Raw genomic sequence first — 15,512 nt, forward strand, 5'->3', positions numbered from 1 at the left:
GGGCGATTCCTGAAGAAGGGCTCATGTCCGAAACATCGATTCTCCTGCTCCTTGGATGCTGCCTGACCTGCTGCGCTTTTCCAGCAACACATTTTCAGCCCACAATTGGGATGACGCCTGGAAGGCAGACTTCAGGGAGTTAGGGAGGAATTTAGAATGTAGGACTCAAGAACAGTAATCTCAGTGCCATGTGTTAGTGTGCATAAGAGGGGGATTGATTGATTTTTAATACCTGCATGGAAAACAGATAGACGAGAGAGGGTAACAGATTTCTGAGGAATTGGGACCAGATCTGGGGCAGATGGAACTGTTCAAGCTGGACATGTTACACTTTAACAATACTGGGACTGATTTCCTTTCCAGGGCTGTTGGAGTGGATATAAACTAGCTTATTAGAGGGGATCGGGAATCCAGAGGGTAACCCCAAATGGAAGGAAGTAAAGTTGACAATAGAAAGTCAACGATGCTAGGGAGATTAGAAGACAGGAGAACAAAACAAAGCATCAAGTAGTGTGCTTCAAAGGTGGATTTACGTCAAAAAGACAAAATTATCTGAATGCACACAGCATTTGCAACAAGGCAGACATTTTAAAGGTGAAAATAGAGATATTTTGTTGTAATCTAATAGCTATTACAGAAATATAACTGCACAGTGACCAGGACTGGAACTGAAAGTTCAAGGATATTTAATGTTTACGAAGGACAGACAAGAAGGAAAAGCAGGTGAAGGTGTACTGTTGGAAAGGATATGGTCAGTAGCGGTGAGGGACAGTCTGAGATCAGATGAATAACATGCAGAATCTGTTTATGTGGAGCTAAGAAACAGCAAGGGGCAGTAGACATTGGTTGGAATTATTTATAGCCCAACAAGTAGTATTGTTATTATGGTGCATGGTATTAATCAGGAGATGAGAAGCCTGTAGTATGGTTGACACAGTTTTCATGAGGGACTTTCAATCCGCCTATTGACTGAGTAAGATAATTGAGCAATAAAACTGTGGAGGTGAGGTTTTGGAGTGTGTTTTCGAGAGCAGTAAGTCAAGCGAACAAAAGGGCATGCTAATTTAGATCTAATATTATGCAATGACAATTAACAATCTTATAATGTGAAAAACTTTTCAAGATGAGTTAGCCACAACGTGATAGAATTTTACATTATGTTTGAAAGCGAAGTTGTTCAATCTGAAACTATAGGAGAATTGTGGCCCATACTCGGCATTCATTTCTCCAGCATTATCTGTGTTTATTTCAGATTTTCAAAATCTACAGTAGTTTGTTTTTGTTTGAGTAATGCATGTTAATATTCACAGAGATTTGGATGTTTTTCTGTCGGGAACACCAAAGATTAATGAGCAGGTACAGCCAGCAATTAGGAAAATAATTAGTGTGACGTTTATTGCAGGAGGTTGCAGTACAATATTAAAGAAATCTTGCAACAAAGCTGCGGTAAACAAATTTGGAGTGATATACTTGCTTTAGATAATGTACAATGAAGATTCACTAGCTGAATTCCTCGGAGTAGAAGGCTAAACTATGATGGGAATTGTTCTATACTCAAAACTATACACATAAAAGTTTCTTCATAAAGCATTACTCATAATTATTTGTAAAATTTTGAGACACAAAAATTTATGTGAAATAAAATCATTCTTTTAAAGACAGAAGGGCCTCTATTAGGGGAATGAGGAGAACTGGAACTAAACATAACAACTATCACGAGAAAGAAAAGTACCTAAATAAACTAGTGGGGCTAAAGACCACTAAATCCTTTGGACCGAGTGGAATGTATCCTAGGATTTTAAAAGAAGCAGCTACAGAGATAATAGTTGCACTGGTAGCAATATTCCAAGAATCCATAGATTTTGGAAAATTGTCAGGGGATTGGAAAACCACCAATATAACACATTTACTTAAAAAGGTAAGATAAAACACAGTAAAGTATAGATCAGTTAACTGATAATCTGCCATTGGGAAAATGTTAGAATTAATTGTAAAATCAGTAATGGGAAAATAATTAGAAATACATAGTATGATTAAGTAGAATGAGCATAGCCTTATGAAGGGGAAATCATGCCTGAAAATTTTATTTACTGTTAGATTTTAGGACCAGTAGAAAGATGGGTCTTATTAATAGAGGACGTGGAGTTGGGATAAGAGGGCATTTTCAGGATGGAAACTTGTAACTAGGAGAATGCCACAGAGGTCACTACTGAGGCCACAAGGATTTGCAATATATATTAATGATTTGGATGGGGAAAAGTGAATATGAAATAGCCAAGTTTCTGGACAACACAAAATTAGGTGGGAATCCAAGCGGTGAGGATGACACAGTGAGTCTACAGAGAGATACAGACAGGGTAAGTAAATTGGAAAAACTTAACAAATGGAATATTACATGGAAAATTTAAGGTTATGCACTTTGACAGGAAGAATACAGGAGCTGAATATTATTTAAGCGGAGAAAGATTACAGAAACATACAGCACAGGAAATCTGTGAATCCTTGTACATAGATCTTAAAAAGTTAGCATCCAAGTTCAGCAAATAATAGGAAAGGCAAATGGAATGTTAGTTTTCACTTCAAAGGGAATGGTGTAAGAAAATAGAGAGTCTTGCTAAAACTATACAATGCACATGTCAGAACACAGCAGTTTTGGGCTACTTGCCTTTTTATCTGATATACTTGCATTAGAGGCAGTTAGAGAAGTTTAGCTAAGCTGAGCCTGGATATGGACGCACTGTCTTATGAGGAGAGTTTAAGTATTTGGACTTTTACTCATTGGAGTTTAGAAAATTAAGAGATGACCTTATTGAAACATATAATATTCCTAGGGAACTTGATAGGTTTGATGTAGAATGTTTGTTTTCCCCTTGTGGGAGAGTCTAGGGCTAGAGGGCATAATCTCAGAGTAAGGGGTCACCCTTTTAAGTCAGAGATGAAGAGGAATTTCTCCTCGCAGGGACAGTGAATTTGTGGAATTCTTTACCACAGTTGTGGAGGATTGGGTCATTAAGTGTATTCGAGGCTAGGATGGACAGATTTTTACTCAGTAAGTGAATCAAGATTGATAAGGAACAGACAGAAAAATGGAGCTGAGGATTATCAGATCAGCTGTAATCTCATTGAATGGTGGATCAGGCTTGATGGGCTGATTGGCTTACTCCCACACCCACGTCTTACGGTCTTAAGAGACTTTGAGCAGTAGGAGAATACGAGAGAAGAAAGAGGAACAGAAAGATACTGAAGCCCCTACCCTGAACATAGGATCTACCAGTAAGATAAAGCTGACTGAAGATGAACAAGAATCAGAGCTGCAGGAAATTTTGATTCTCCCAATGGATGGCCATGACATTTGTACCCTCATCATCACAGACCTCATATTACGTGATCATTATCACTGGTAATCATATTGGTGGCCATGAATGTCACTGTCACCCTAAATTTCTTCACTTCTGGCTCTTTCCAATGATCAACTGCAGATGTTTGTGGCATCTCTGAATGACCGCACACGACTGTGACTCTCTGGTCACCTACGTCTCATTAAAATTATTTCTGTCACTGCACAAACCACAGAAGTCAATGCACGACAGTGCCTTGTGGAGCCAGAAGTCAATGCATCCACATACAGATATATGTGAGCCCTCCAAGTGAATACACAGAATATTGCTGGTCACAGGTGACAGCTTTGCCAGAGATGAACAGCACATTTATTTCACAACAGACTTGGCCTTGCAGAGACAGAGTGTATTGAGGTTTGCCTCTATTGCTAGATTCTCCCAGGTGAATTACATCATTGATTAGACCTACGTGACCATCATGGTTACCCAGCAACCAACCACTGAAATCCATCAATAGGAAGAGTTTCCATTCCCTCCTCATCCAAGTGATCTGTGACTACAAAATGAGCTGCCTCCATGTATATGCTTGTAACTCTAGCAGTTCCTCAATACAACCTCCAAAATGTGTGAATGGGTCCTTGGGAGTGAGAAAATCAGCAGGACAGCTGCTGAGTAGTCAATTGGGCTTATCAAGATACTGCTAAAGTGCCAGGAGCATTCAGATAGGGCCATTTGAGAATTTCTTGTAAGGATCTTTGTCATTGTGATAATCTGCTGGGCTCTCCTTGACCTTGCCCTCCAGAGAGGTGAGGATATCCAGGGAGGACTGTGAGGTGTTTGAAGCAGACAGTCCTTTATGGGAGGAGCAGGAGGTGACAAAGTGGACAAACTGGAAGCCAAAGGGACATGATGCTGAACAGAGAGGTGACCCTACTGTGCCAGATGGTGGATTCTTCCTACCAACCTCCCTTTACATACCACCTCATTATTAGATCCAGGACAACAATTATAAAATGAAGGTTCTCCCCATACATGTATCTGTCCCTCAGCAGAACAAGCAGCTTCAGTGAGAGCTAATGTGTATTGCTTAAATGAGTAATATTGTATTCCCAACCTATTGGTTTTAAGTGGGCAAGTTCACTCTTAGGAAAATTGTGACACAAATTAGAATCCCAAAAGAGTTGGTTTTCTAACATAAAAACAATCCCCAGCTCCTGTTTGTTGCCCCTGTGATGAAAATCCGAGTCAGAATCTCATTCAGTGAAAGTGAAAATTAAGCTAGGCTGAAAGGAGAAGAGCCAGGCTCGATTGAAAGGGCGCAAACGCTCCAGTCGTGTCTCTAAATCCAAACCTGTTGTAAGCGATGATGATACAGAGGAGGAAGTGGATGAGGTGGGACCCAGTACCTGAGCCCGTTATTCAGTATTTACATTGTACAAAGTTGTGTTAAAGCCAGTGACACGGGATCTCCAGTATTGGGTGGCCAATAGCCCCCTCCTCCATGTTGACCTCATGCATTCAAGGTTGTAGCTTTTGAGACCTGCAGCTGCCTGCCATTTAATTCACCAGCAACAGTTAACAATTTTCTTGTGCTTTTTATACAAACTGCACTGCACCATGCAATATTAGAAAGACAAAAACTGCTTATGTGTTCCACCCTCCCCTCACCTCCCTATTTCCACCCTTGTCCCCGCAGTTACCAGCCTGAGATCTGGAACTCACATCCTATCTCTGCAATAAGAAGCTGCTGTGCCTCCTTTATCTACAAATCTTTTTTTTATCAATTTACTCTGGCATGATATTGGCCAGTGTGAATCTCTGGATGCAACAACTGATTTTTCTGTTTCCAGGAACAGGGAACAGTGAAATTAGCCGGGCTTTGCACTTCTGATCACTATCTAGAAATACCTACTGGAAACCACACATATATGAACATTAGGTGAGAATAGGACCAGGCTTGGCTATGGCAATCTCATCATGGTCAAATACCTTCTCCAGGTACTTAATGAGGCTTGCATATGAACAACAGGCAACTAGGTAAAGTAACAATAGTAGCCAGTGCCAACAAGAGTAGTTGTTGGAAAAGGTGGGAAGGGAGGTGTATCGGGAGGAGAAATGTCAAGAAATCAAAAGCGGTACAATTGGAATTATATAAATAATCACAATTGTTTGTCTGTATGTTGTCACTAGATTTATCAAGTGAATTTCAAATGTGGCAAAATGTCAGCTGGATTGCTGCACTAGAAAGGAGAACTAAAGGAACTGGGCTGGAATGGAGATGGAACATTAAGCTTTTAGACCATGAGAATTTGAGTAGACTAGACCTATATTCCCTAGAATTTAGGAGAGTTAGCAGTGATCTCATTGAAATATATAAAATTCTTAATGGGCTTAACAGGGTAGACGCTGGGATAATGTTTCCTCTAGCTGGGGAGACCAGAACTAGAGGTCATGGTCTCAAGATAATTGGCTGCATTTTAGGACTGAGGTGAAAGAGTTGTTAATCATTGAAATTCTTTACCCCAGAGAGCTGAGGATGCACAGTCATTAAGTACATTCAAGACAAGAATAGATGTTGGGTACTGAGGGAATTAAGAAATATAGGTTAGTGTGGGAAACCAGAGGTGAGGTAGAAGATCAGCCATGATCTTATTGAATGGTGGAGCAGGCTAGAGGGGCCAAATGGCCTACTCCTGCTCCTATTTCTTATATTTCTTATATTCTAAAATTCAGTGTGCCCCAACAAATGACAGTAGACCAGCTCCATTCCTGGAGGCATCTGACGCTGTGAGTAGTCACCAGCACAGGTGGGCACTGTAGGTGAGGTACCACCAAGAGTGCCAATTGGAGGCACCCTCTGAACACTTGTAAATTACAAAATACATGCTGTGGATAGAGGTGCCAGGTCAGTATTGTGTAGAGGGGCTTGGAGTCAGGCATATAGCCATCACTACCCGGGGGCGGCACGGTGGCTCAGTGGTTAGCACCAGGGTCCCAGGTTCGATTCCAGCCTTGGGTGACCGTCTGTGCGGAGTTTGCACATTCTCCCCGTGTCTGCGTGTGTTTCCTCCGGGTGCTTCGGTTTCCTCCCACAGTCCAAAGATGTGCAGGTCAGGTGGATTGGCCATGCTAAATTGCCCATAGTGTTAGGTGCATTAGTCAGAGGGAAATGGGTCTGGGTGGGTTACTCTTCGGGGGGTCGGTGTGGACTGGTCGGGCCGAAGGGTCTGTTTCCACACTGTAGGGAATCTAATCTAAAAACTACCCAGTGATTCAAGGTAAGCTGCTTTGCTGGATATGCTTTTGCCTCTCCTCCCCAACTGGTATTTCACTGGCCATGCCTGCAGTCTGTCAGCCTGCCTGGAAAACCCACGTAACATATGAAGTGTGCCCTTGTCTGGCACTTTATTGGACCTAATTATCTATCTTCATGGGTAGGTGGGGCCATCAACCCCTGACGTGCAACTGCAACATTCACTGACTGAGCTACATCTTAGGCAGCAGCAAGAAAATGCAGGCACTCCTGCTTTCTAACTTAGTTCCACATTCAACCAAAAAATCTGATCCTCTTCAACAGAAGAATTTAATTCACAAGAAAATTTAAAACAAAATATTTTAAATAACTGATCATAGGCCAATCAGAACGCTTGACCCATGGGTCTGCGATGATTGTGACGTCACTGTCTGTAGACAAATGGTAGCAGGTTTAACTTCAGTAAGAATCACGAATGGGTCTTGCTATATTGCTACTGATATATTTGGTGATTCTTGTGAACAAAATACAAGAAAATAATGATAACATATTTGATTGTGTTTGCAGTTGTCCTATCACTTGCATATTCGATAATTTTCCACAAACTTTTAGAGTTTTATCTCAGTTTATATATTTTTTTGGATTTGAACTCTGAACATTTACATCTGTTCAAATTTCAAAAGCACGTGATTTCCATTATATAAGAAGAAGTGCAAACATATTGGTTAAAAACAATGGTATTTTATTTAAGGGTTGATTTTCACTCCAATATATGTTTAATTCATGCACTCCATACTCCAGGATTTACAATATAGCAAGCATAAATGCATTCTCAGAGAGGTTTATTCACATGATTCGAGAGTTAAGGACAATGAAAATTCAACAGCAGAACAAGCTACCAGCCATAGGGTTTACATGTTGACTAACTAAGATTAATACACATGAAGAGTTGTAGGGAAGAGGAAGTGCAACAACTTTTAGATCAGAAAGAGGTTCAGGAGGCAAGGTTCAGAACTCTGCATTCAACATGCGGTCTCCCAATATAGAGTTTTATATATATAGTTAGAGAGTTATAGATATGAAGCATATCGATGCTATCACTGACCCTTTTAAATGTACAATACTTCCTTTCCTGCACGTACATAACGTTTGCCGTTATTACGTTCCTGGCTACCGAAATAAAAAGTTAATTTAACTCTGACCCTCATTGACTCATCCCACAGACAGAGAGACATTTCAAATGAATGTAGAATCATTGCCGAGGGTCAGAGTCAACACGAGGAGAGACAAGTTAAAACGTTTTCTCTCTCTGTTCCAATTCCCTCGGGGGGATTTATTGCCGAGCTTGGTGGGTGTTACCGGAGTGACCTTTCACAAATGGTACCATTTAGCATCAGCCACAAGAAGCTGTAATTCTCTCGGATTTTTAATGAGCCGAATAAAGCTGCCTGCAACAAGAGGTGGCAGGAGAGAAGTTTCTAGTTAGTTTTGTACTGTCTCGTTTCTATTAAAACAATTACACTTGGTAAGATCAAGGCCCGGTTTTAGTCAAACCCCGACCTAACTATTTATTTTTAATTTCCCTTCTACGCTGCTCTGCACTCCAATAGTTTCTTAAAACTCTTCTGGAAACTGTCGTCCAGAAAGGCGTACAGAAAGGGGTTTAAGCAGGAATTGGCGTAGCTTAAGCTGGTGATAAAGTAGGCGATCCCAATCACAAGAGGCGTCTCTTGAACATCCGTGGTCAGAGAGACAATGGTGGTGAGGTGGAAGGGAGTCCAGCAGAACAGACACACGGCCAGCACGATGAAGACCATCAGTGTCACCTTCTTCTTGGCTTTGTCCAGGGCTTTGGCGTTCGAGTTCAGGTGCATGTTCCTCAGCCTGTACAGCATCATGGTGTAGAGCAGGCAGATGGTGGAGACTGGGATGGCGAAGCCCAAGATCAGGGTGTAGATGCGGCTGACTTTCAACCAAGCGCGCTCTGGTCTGGGGAACACCAGGACGCAGCTCTTCCTGTTCATGGGATCGGTGTAGACTTCGGCGAAGATGGTGAAGGGTAAGACGATGAGGGTGACCAGGAGCCAGACGCAGAGGCTGACCATCTTGGCCGTCCTGTAAGTACGCTGCGGCAGCTTCTTGGAGCGCACGGTGGCCAAGACCACCAGGTAGCGGTCTACACTCATGACGGTCAGGAAATAAATGCTGGAGAAGATATTGTAGTGGTCAATGGAAAGGATGAGCTTGCACATGATCTCCCCGAAGGGCCAGTAGTACAGCAGGTGATCCGCGATATTGATGGGCAGCACCAGGGTGAATAGATCATCTGCAATCGCCAGATTTAAAATGAACATGTTCGTCACTGTCTTCATGTTAGGAGCTTTGAGAATGACATAAATCACAGCCGTGTTGCCTGTGAGCCCAGCAGCACAGATCACAGAATAGATCACAGGAAGCACGATGTAGAAATCTGGGTACTGCTCAGATAGAGTGAAGTTAGTGTCTGTCCCGTTGGAAAACTCACACAAATCGCCCGAACCGTGACAGGGGCTAGTCCGAGCCCGTGTGTCTGAAATGTTCTCCATGGTGAATAATCGTCTGCTGGGCCTGTGTTCCTGAAATGGAGACTATTCGCAAAAAGCATCAGCGTTAATATCGACAGCACAAATTCAATTAAGACGCTCGATAAAGTGTGTCTTCTTGTGCGAGCACAGTTTGCAATACAGAATACGCGCTACCTGTTGTCTCTCAGTTGTTTTTAGCAGGTTTAATAGAATCTCCGACTGCCGCAATAAAAACCAGTTTGTTTCCTGCGTGAACCTGCCCCGAACGAAAGTGAATTTGATCTTCTCAAGTTGCCATAGGCAACGCACCATACCCCATTTCACTGGCAAAAATAATAAAAAACCTTTCTTCGAGGATTCAGTTCATCGTTTCAAGTTGTGCTTCCAATGGCATAACCTACGCAAACATAAAGGCATAGTTACAAATCACATTATAGCTTTAAAGGAATTTAGCAACTGTCTGAATTTTGCTGCATCCACACCGAATATCCAATATCATGCAATCAATAACAGACCATCTTATTCACTTCCAAGCATGCGCTCTCAGTTGTAAAACTTGCAACCCCTCAGAAAATCCATTGAAAAAGCAATTCGCTGGAGGCCATTGATGGATTTCCTTTCAGATCGGATAAATTGCTGTTTTGTTTAAGATAGATAGCAGTTGGGAGATACGGTGGGTGTCCACGCTCAGTTGTTCACAACTGTCGGGGGAAGTCTGATTCTGCAGCTGCCTATGTGGGATTGTTCCAGTAGCGTCTGCCTCTCCAGCTCTGCTGACGTCCAATCCGCTGCGATTTCATCTGTAACCCCTTATTTTTTTCTTTCGAACCTCTGTCGCCAATTCTCCAAAGTTTCACTCATGCATCATCAATCCGAAACAAATAAATACGCGCAAAATGTAAGGAACTCCTTTTAAAGACAAAAACACTGCCAACATTGTTTCAAATTGTGGGCTCCTGAAAAGAAAAAGCCTTAAAAAAATGCTGTACAACAATAACATTAGTTAGGATATTACCATGTTTACTAAAAGGGAGTCAGAGGAGATGGGCGAGACAAGAAGTAGAGGTCACAGTCAGATCCGTGTTATCTTATCAAATGTCTAAGCTGGTTCCAGGGACTGAACGGCCTACACTTGTTCCTATTTCTTATCTTTGTTGTGTACTTTAAGAAAAAGCCCACCAGCAAGTTTAGAACCATGTTGGACCGATATGATGCTTTAGTTTGGCAACACAGGCATAGCTCGAGTATTCTTTCAAATATTTGAACAAATATCCAGCATTAGTTTGCTGACTTGGCTGGACAGCTCCTTCAGAATACAGAGTGACAGGAGAAACACCTGTACTGGCTGAAGTCACCATGAACGCTCTGCCTTTTCACCTTCGCCTTTTCAGGCTCAATTCACTACAGCTCCCCTCTGTCTAATGAGAGAGCAAACTGTAGCGACTTTCACAGGTTTACCGTGTTCCCTGCATCAACCAACAGTGCAACGATTTGCCCACCGCCATGGTGGTGTTTTCTAATCTGACGACAGAGAAACAAAAAGCAAAAAGATCCTTAAAGTCATCAAATCATTACTGTAAAAACCTTAGCTGAACAACTAAGCGATTAAAAACAACCAATATCTTTGATTAAGACTTGCAAGGTACACTTTACTCTAGCTGCAGATTTGGTAAATTGTCCTAATACAATACGTGATGAGTTACACAGGTAGAACGATGGTGGCGCTTGAATGTAATTAGTATTTGATCAATGACTTCGATATTGATTGTACTGTTGTGTTCTGCAAAATGTTAGCAAATTAATGGGGTGTTACTGCTATTTTGTACTCAACTTTCAAGTGTCTTGCGTCTATTTCTTTTTCATGATATTGGCTTATAGCTCCGGTCAATTTGAAAATCTGAGGTATCTCGATAAAACTTGAAAATCCTTTTCTTTAAGGAAAGAAATACCAGCCACTTCAACATTACCAGAATGGGGAGTCACTGGATTCAAATTTCTGAAAAATTGTGGAAAGTATAATATAAAGAAAACACTAGTTTAAAGCGTTAAACTTTAATACACACCTCAACCATTCTGTGATCTTTCATCAAATGGTGAAGAAAATATATTCAAGAATTGCTCTCCGGAAGCAGCAATAGATTCAGGTTTTTAAAGTTTAATGACAAAGTGAATTGACTTATAAAGTAGCGCAAAGTTTGAGTTGATGAATATATTTCTGCTCACCTAGAATCCCCACAGTGTGGATACAGGCTCTTCGGCCCAACAAGTCCACACCGACCTTCCGAATAGTAACTCACTCAGACCTATTCCCCTACCCTATTATCCTATACTTACCCCTGACTAATGCACCTATTCTTCACATCCCTGAACACCCAAGCTAAATTCACCTAACTTGCACATCTTTGGATTGTGGGAGAAAACTCACACAGACAGTCACCCGAGGTTGGAATCGAACCCGGGTGCCTGGTGCTGTGAGGCAGCCGTGTTAACCACCCTGCCGCCCCACTATTGCAACTTCTACAACAAATCTTGCATATTAACTATCTATTTGGGGAGAGCCGCTCATCAGTTTGTGACAAAACTATGGCTTTAAGAGGAGTACTTTGCCCTTTTCTTTACAAAGAGAAAAGTTGAGAAAGAGGCACGGAGCAGTCAGCTCAAAGTCGATGAAATAAACAACTTGAGGGGCTTTGGGGTTTTTCTTTTCAAAAAAAAGTTGGGACACTAGATAGCAGCCTGAATTGGTGGGGTCAAGCTCCCTAATATCTTCATCAGATCAAAACATCAAGTGCTTGGTAAATGTGTAATGTCACATTTAATAGCTGTCCACAATACTGTACTCCATTATTAGACCTATCAGATGTATATAGGACAAATCAAAACAAACAATCTGTACGCATTACTAAATTGCTTTGAAATATTTACTTCAAAGTTTAAAAGACTTTCTACTTTTTCTGTCAGCCCTTTATTCATCTCTATTTCTGTGTTTCCAAGACACACATGATACCAATATATGCACAGTTCACAACCTGGAAATGGGATGTCTATTTATATTATTTCATTCTGAAGTATCCCCAAATCACACACAAAATAGATTGGCATAATTTAATCAAGTTACAGCTAGTTCCATTCCAGTGTGATGATAAGATTTGGAAAGTACTGGTTTTTGAAGTTTTGAGATGGGGCTGTATTCAAATTATCTCCAGATGTAAAACATACAATAAAATGGCTTTGAAATCGGAAATTCTGAGCTCAGAGTCACTGTGTAGGAACCAAGACACAAATACTGTGACACATCAGGGAGAGGAAATGAAATTTAGATATTTAGTATCAGTAGTATTCATATTCCTGAACGCATGGTATCTTAGTCACAATGGAGAAGTTTGTCTGCAGCTGAGGCAAGCGTATGGACCCTGAAAATAGGAATGCAAGCCCTTCAGCATTTGCAACTGTCCAACAGGTTTGAGGTTCTTTCAGCTTGCTTAGAGGAGGACTGAAGAATGAATAAGTTAAATGGCCGTGGCACCATGGTACTGGAACCCATTCAAATGGAGGGAGGAAAAGAAATGTAGTGGGAGGAGGGGACAATATCATGAGGAGTATTGACACTGTTCTTTGCAGGAAAGGCTGCACTGCCTGTCCAGTGCCAGCATTGTGAGGGCTAGAGAAGAATTTACAATGTGACAAGAAGGTTCCATGCAGGAACAGCACCAAAGGCAGGTCAAGGAAAGGTGAGGAGCTAGGCATTAAATTAGCACGAAAAAATATTACCTGAGCCACATGTGATGGACATTGGTACATAAGATTAGAGAAATGAATGATTTAAAGACTGGTGCTGTAGAAGTGGGTTTCAGTTCATGAGTATCCTGTACCAGTTATACGGAAAATGGGATTTGTAACATTTGGATACTCCACACATGAACTGTGCTGAGACTAATATTCTAGCAAGGAGAAAGTGAGGACTGCAGATGCTGGAGATCAGAGTCCATCAGTGTGGCACTGGAAAAGCACAGCAGGTCAGGCAGCATCCAAGGAGCAGGAAAGTCAGCGTTTTAGGCATAAGCCCTTCATCAGGAATGTGTGGGGGAGAAGTGGGCTGAGAGATAAATAGGAAGAGGGGTGGGGTTGGGGGAAGGTAGTTTGGAAGGCAATAGGTAGATGTGGATGGTGTGTGATTGTGATAGGTCAGAACAGAGGGTGGAGTAGATAGGTGGGAAGGATGATGGACAAGTGGGACAGTTCAAGACTGCATTGGACAGCTGGATATGGGATGAGGTGGGAGGGGGGAGATGAAGAATCTGGTGAAATTGACATTGATGCAATGTGGCATCTCCTGCACTTCCTGCACCCCCACCCTTGAACTCCCCCCCAACCCCTCCAGCCACAACAAGGATAGTATTCCCTTGATCCTCACCTTCCACCCCACCAATCTCCAGATACAACGCATCATCCTCCACCATTTCTGCTACCTACAGTCAGACTCCACCACCAGAAATATATTTCTCTCCCCAGCACTATCAGCATTCTGTAGAGACCATTCCCTCTGTAACTTCCTCATGAGGTCCACGGCCCTCATCAACCCACCCTCCACTCCCAGCACCTTCCCTTGCCACCGCAAGAGTGTAAAATCTGCACCTAAACCCCCCCACCCCCTCACCTCTGTCTAAAGCCCCAAAGGATCCTTCCATATCCGGCAGAGATTTTACTGCACACCTCATCTACTGTGTCTGTTGTCCTCGATGTGGTCTTCTCTACTTCGGGAGACAAGATGCCAACTCGCGGGATGTTTTGGAGAACATCTCTGGGACATATACCACCGCCCCGTGACCAATAACTTCAACTCCCCCTCCCACTCTGCCAAGGACATGCAAGTCCTGGGTCTCTTCCACTGCCAAGTCCTAACTACTTGACGCCTGGAGGAAGAACATCTCATCTTCTGCCAATGTCGATTTCACCAGTTTCCTCATCACCCCTCTGCCCACCTCATCCCAAATTCAACCCTCCAACTCGGCACCACCCTCTTGAACGGTCCCACCTGTCCATCTCCTTTCCCACCTATCAATTCCGTCCTCCGCTCCAATCTATCACCATCACCCCCTCCTGCATTTACCTATCATCTTCTAAGCTACCTTTCCCCAGCCCTACCCCCACTCCTATTTATCTCTCAGCCCACATTACCACCCCCCCCACATTCCTTATGCCCATGCTCCTCAGATGCTGCCCGACCTGCTGTGCTTTTCCAGTGCCACACTAATATTGAAGCAAGCCACATAACAAGAAAAGTAGAAAGGTCTATAAAATAAATCGTGTGGGGGGGTGAATCAAATTTTGGAAGTAGTAGGAAATCAAAGAGTGGAGTTGAAACTTTATTGCTGGAACAGCACAGCAGGTCAGGCAGCATCCAGGGAACAGGAGATTCGACGTTTCGGGCACAGGCCCTTCTTCAGGAATGAGCAGAGAGTGTTCAGCAGGAGAAGATAAAAGGTAGGGAGGAGGGACTTGGAGGAGGGGAGTTGGAAATGTGATAGGTAGAAAGAGGTCAAGGTGAGGGTGATAGGTCGGAGTAGGGTGGAGGCGGAGAGGTCAAGAAGAAGACTGCAGGTCAGGAAGGCGGTGCCGGGCTGGAGGGATCCGGCTGAGACAAGGTGGGGGGAGGGGGGATGAAGAAACTGGTGAAGTCCAAGTTCATCCCCTGCGGTTGGAGGGTTCCCAGTCGGAAGATAAGACGCTCCTCCTCCGACCGTCGGGTTGTTGTGGTTTGGCGGTGGATGAGTCCAATGACCTGCATATCCTCGGTGGAGTGGGAGGGGGAGTTGAAATGCTGTGCCACAGGTTGGTTGGGTTGGTTCGTCCGGGTGGCCCAGAGGTGCTCTCTGAATCGCTCCGCAAGTAGGCGGCCTGTCTCCCCAATATAGAGGAGGCCACACCGGCTGCAGCGGATGCAGTAGATGATGTGGGTGGAGGTGCAGGTGAATCTGTGGCGGATATGGAAGTTTCCCTTGGGGCCTTGGAGAGAAATGAGGGGGGAGGTGTGGGCGCAAGTGTTGCACCTCCTGCGGTTGCAAGGGAAGGTGCCGGGAGTGGTGGTTGGGTCGGTGGGGGGTGTGGATCTGACAAGGGAGTCGCGGAGGGAGTGGTCTCTACGGAAAGCTGATAGGGGAGGGGAGGGAAATATATCCTTGGTGCTGGGGTCTGTTTGGAGGTGGCGGAAGTGACGGCTCAGATCCAATCAAAGAGTGGAGACAAGATAAGAAAGAAGGATATTAATAAGGGAAATGACAAACAGACCAAAAAAAGGAATAGAGAAGACAAATCTAACAGTAAAATTTCTTCACCTGAATGCACATAGCATTCAAA

General features: G+C 43.1%; 1 protein-coding gene across 1 annotated transcript; it reads right to left on the reverse strand.

Moving 5' to 3' along the window:
- Positions 1–7,336: 7,336 nt before the first annotated feature.
- LOC122559915 (neuropeptides B/W receptor type 2) lies at positions 7,337–9,833 on the reverse strand. The gene is made up of 2 exons (XM_087994611.1): positions 9,671–9,833; positions 7,337–9,552 (listed from the first exon to the last, which is right to left on the reverse strand). The coding sequence occupies exon 2, from the start codon at positions 9,174–9,176 to the stop codon at positions 8,178–8,180; it is 999 nt and encodes a 332-aa protein (XP_087850737.1). The 5' UTR covers positions 9,177–9,552; positions 9,671–9,833; the 3' UTR covers positions 7,337–8,177.
- Between the last annotated feature and the right edge of the window lie 5,679 nt (positions 9,834–15,512).

This window comes from Chiloscyllium plagiosum, unplaced genomic scaffold (assembly GCF_037043375.1).
Source record: "Chiloscyllium plagiosum isolate Xiang-an unplaced genomic scaffold, Cpla_swu_hap1 HiC_scaffold_15, whole genome shotgun sequence".
In the NCBI taxonomy this organism is placed as follows: Eukaryota; Metazoa; Chordata; class Chondrichthyes; order Orectolobiformes; family Hemiscylliidae; genus Chiloscyllium; species Chiloscyllium plagiosum.

Coding starts and splice junctions, on each gene's coding strand:
- LOC122559915 (XM_087994611.1), bottom strand. CDS start 9,176: ATGGAGAACATTTCAGACACACGGGCTCGGACTAGCCCCTGTCACGGT.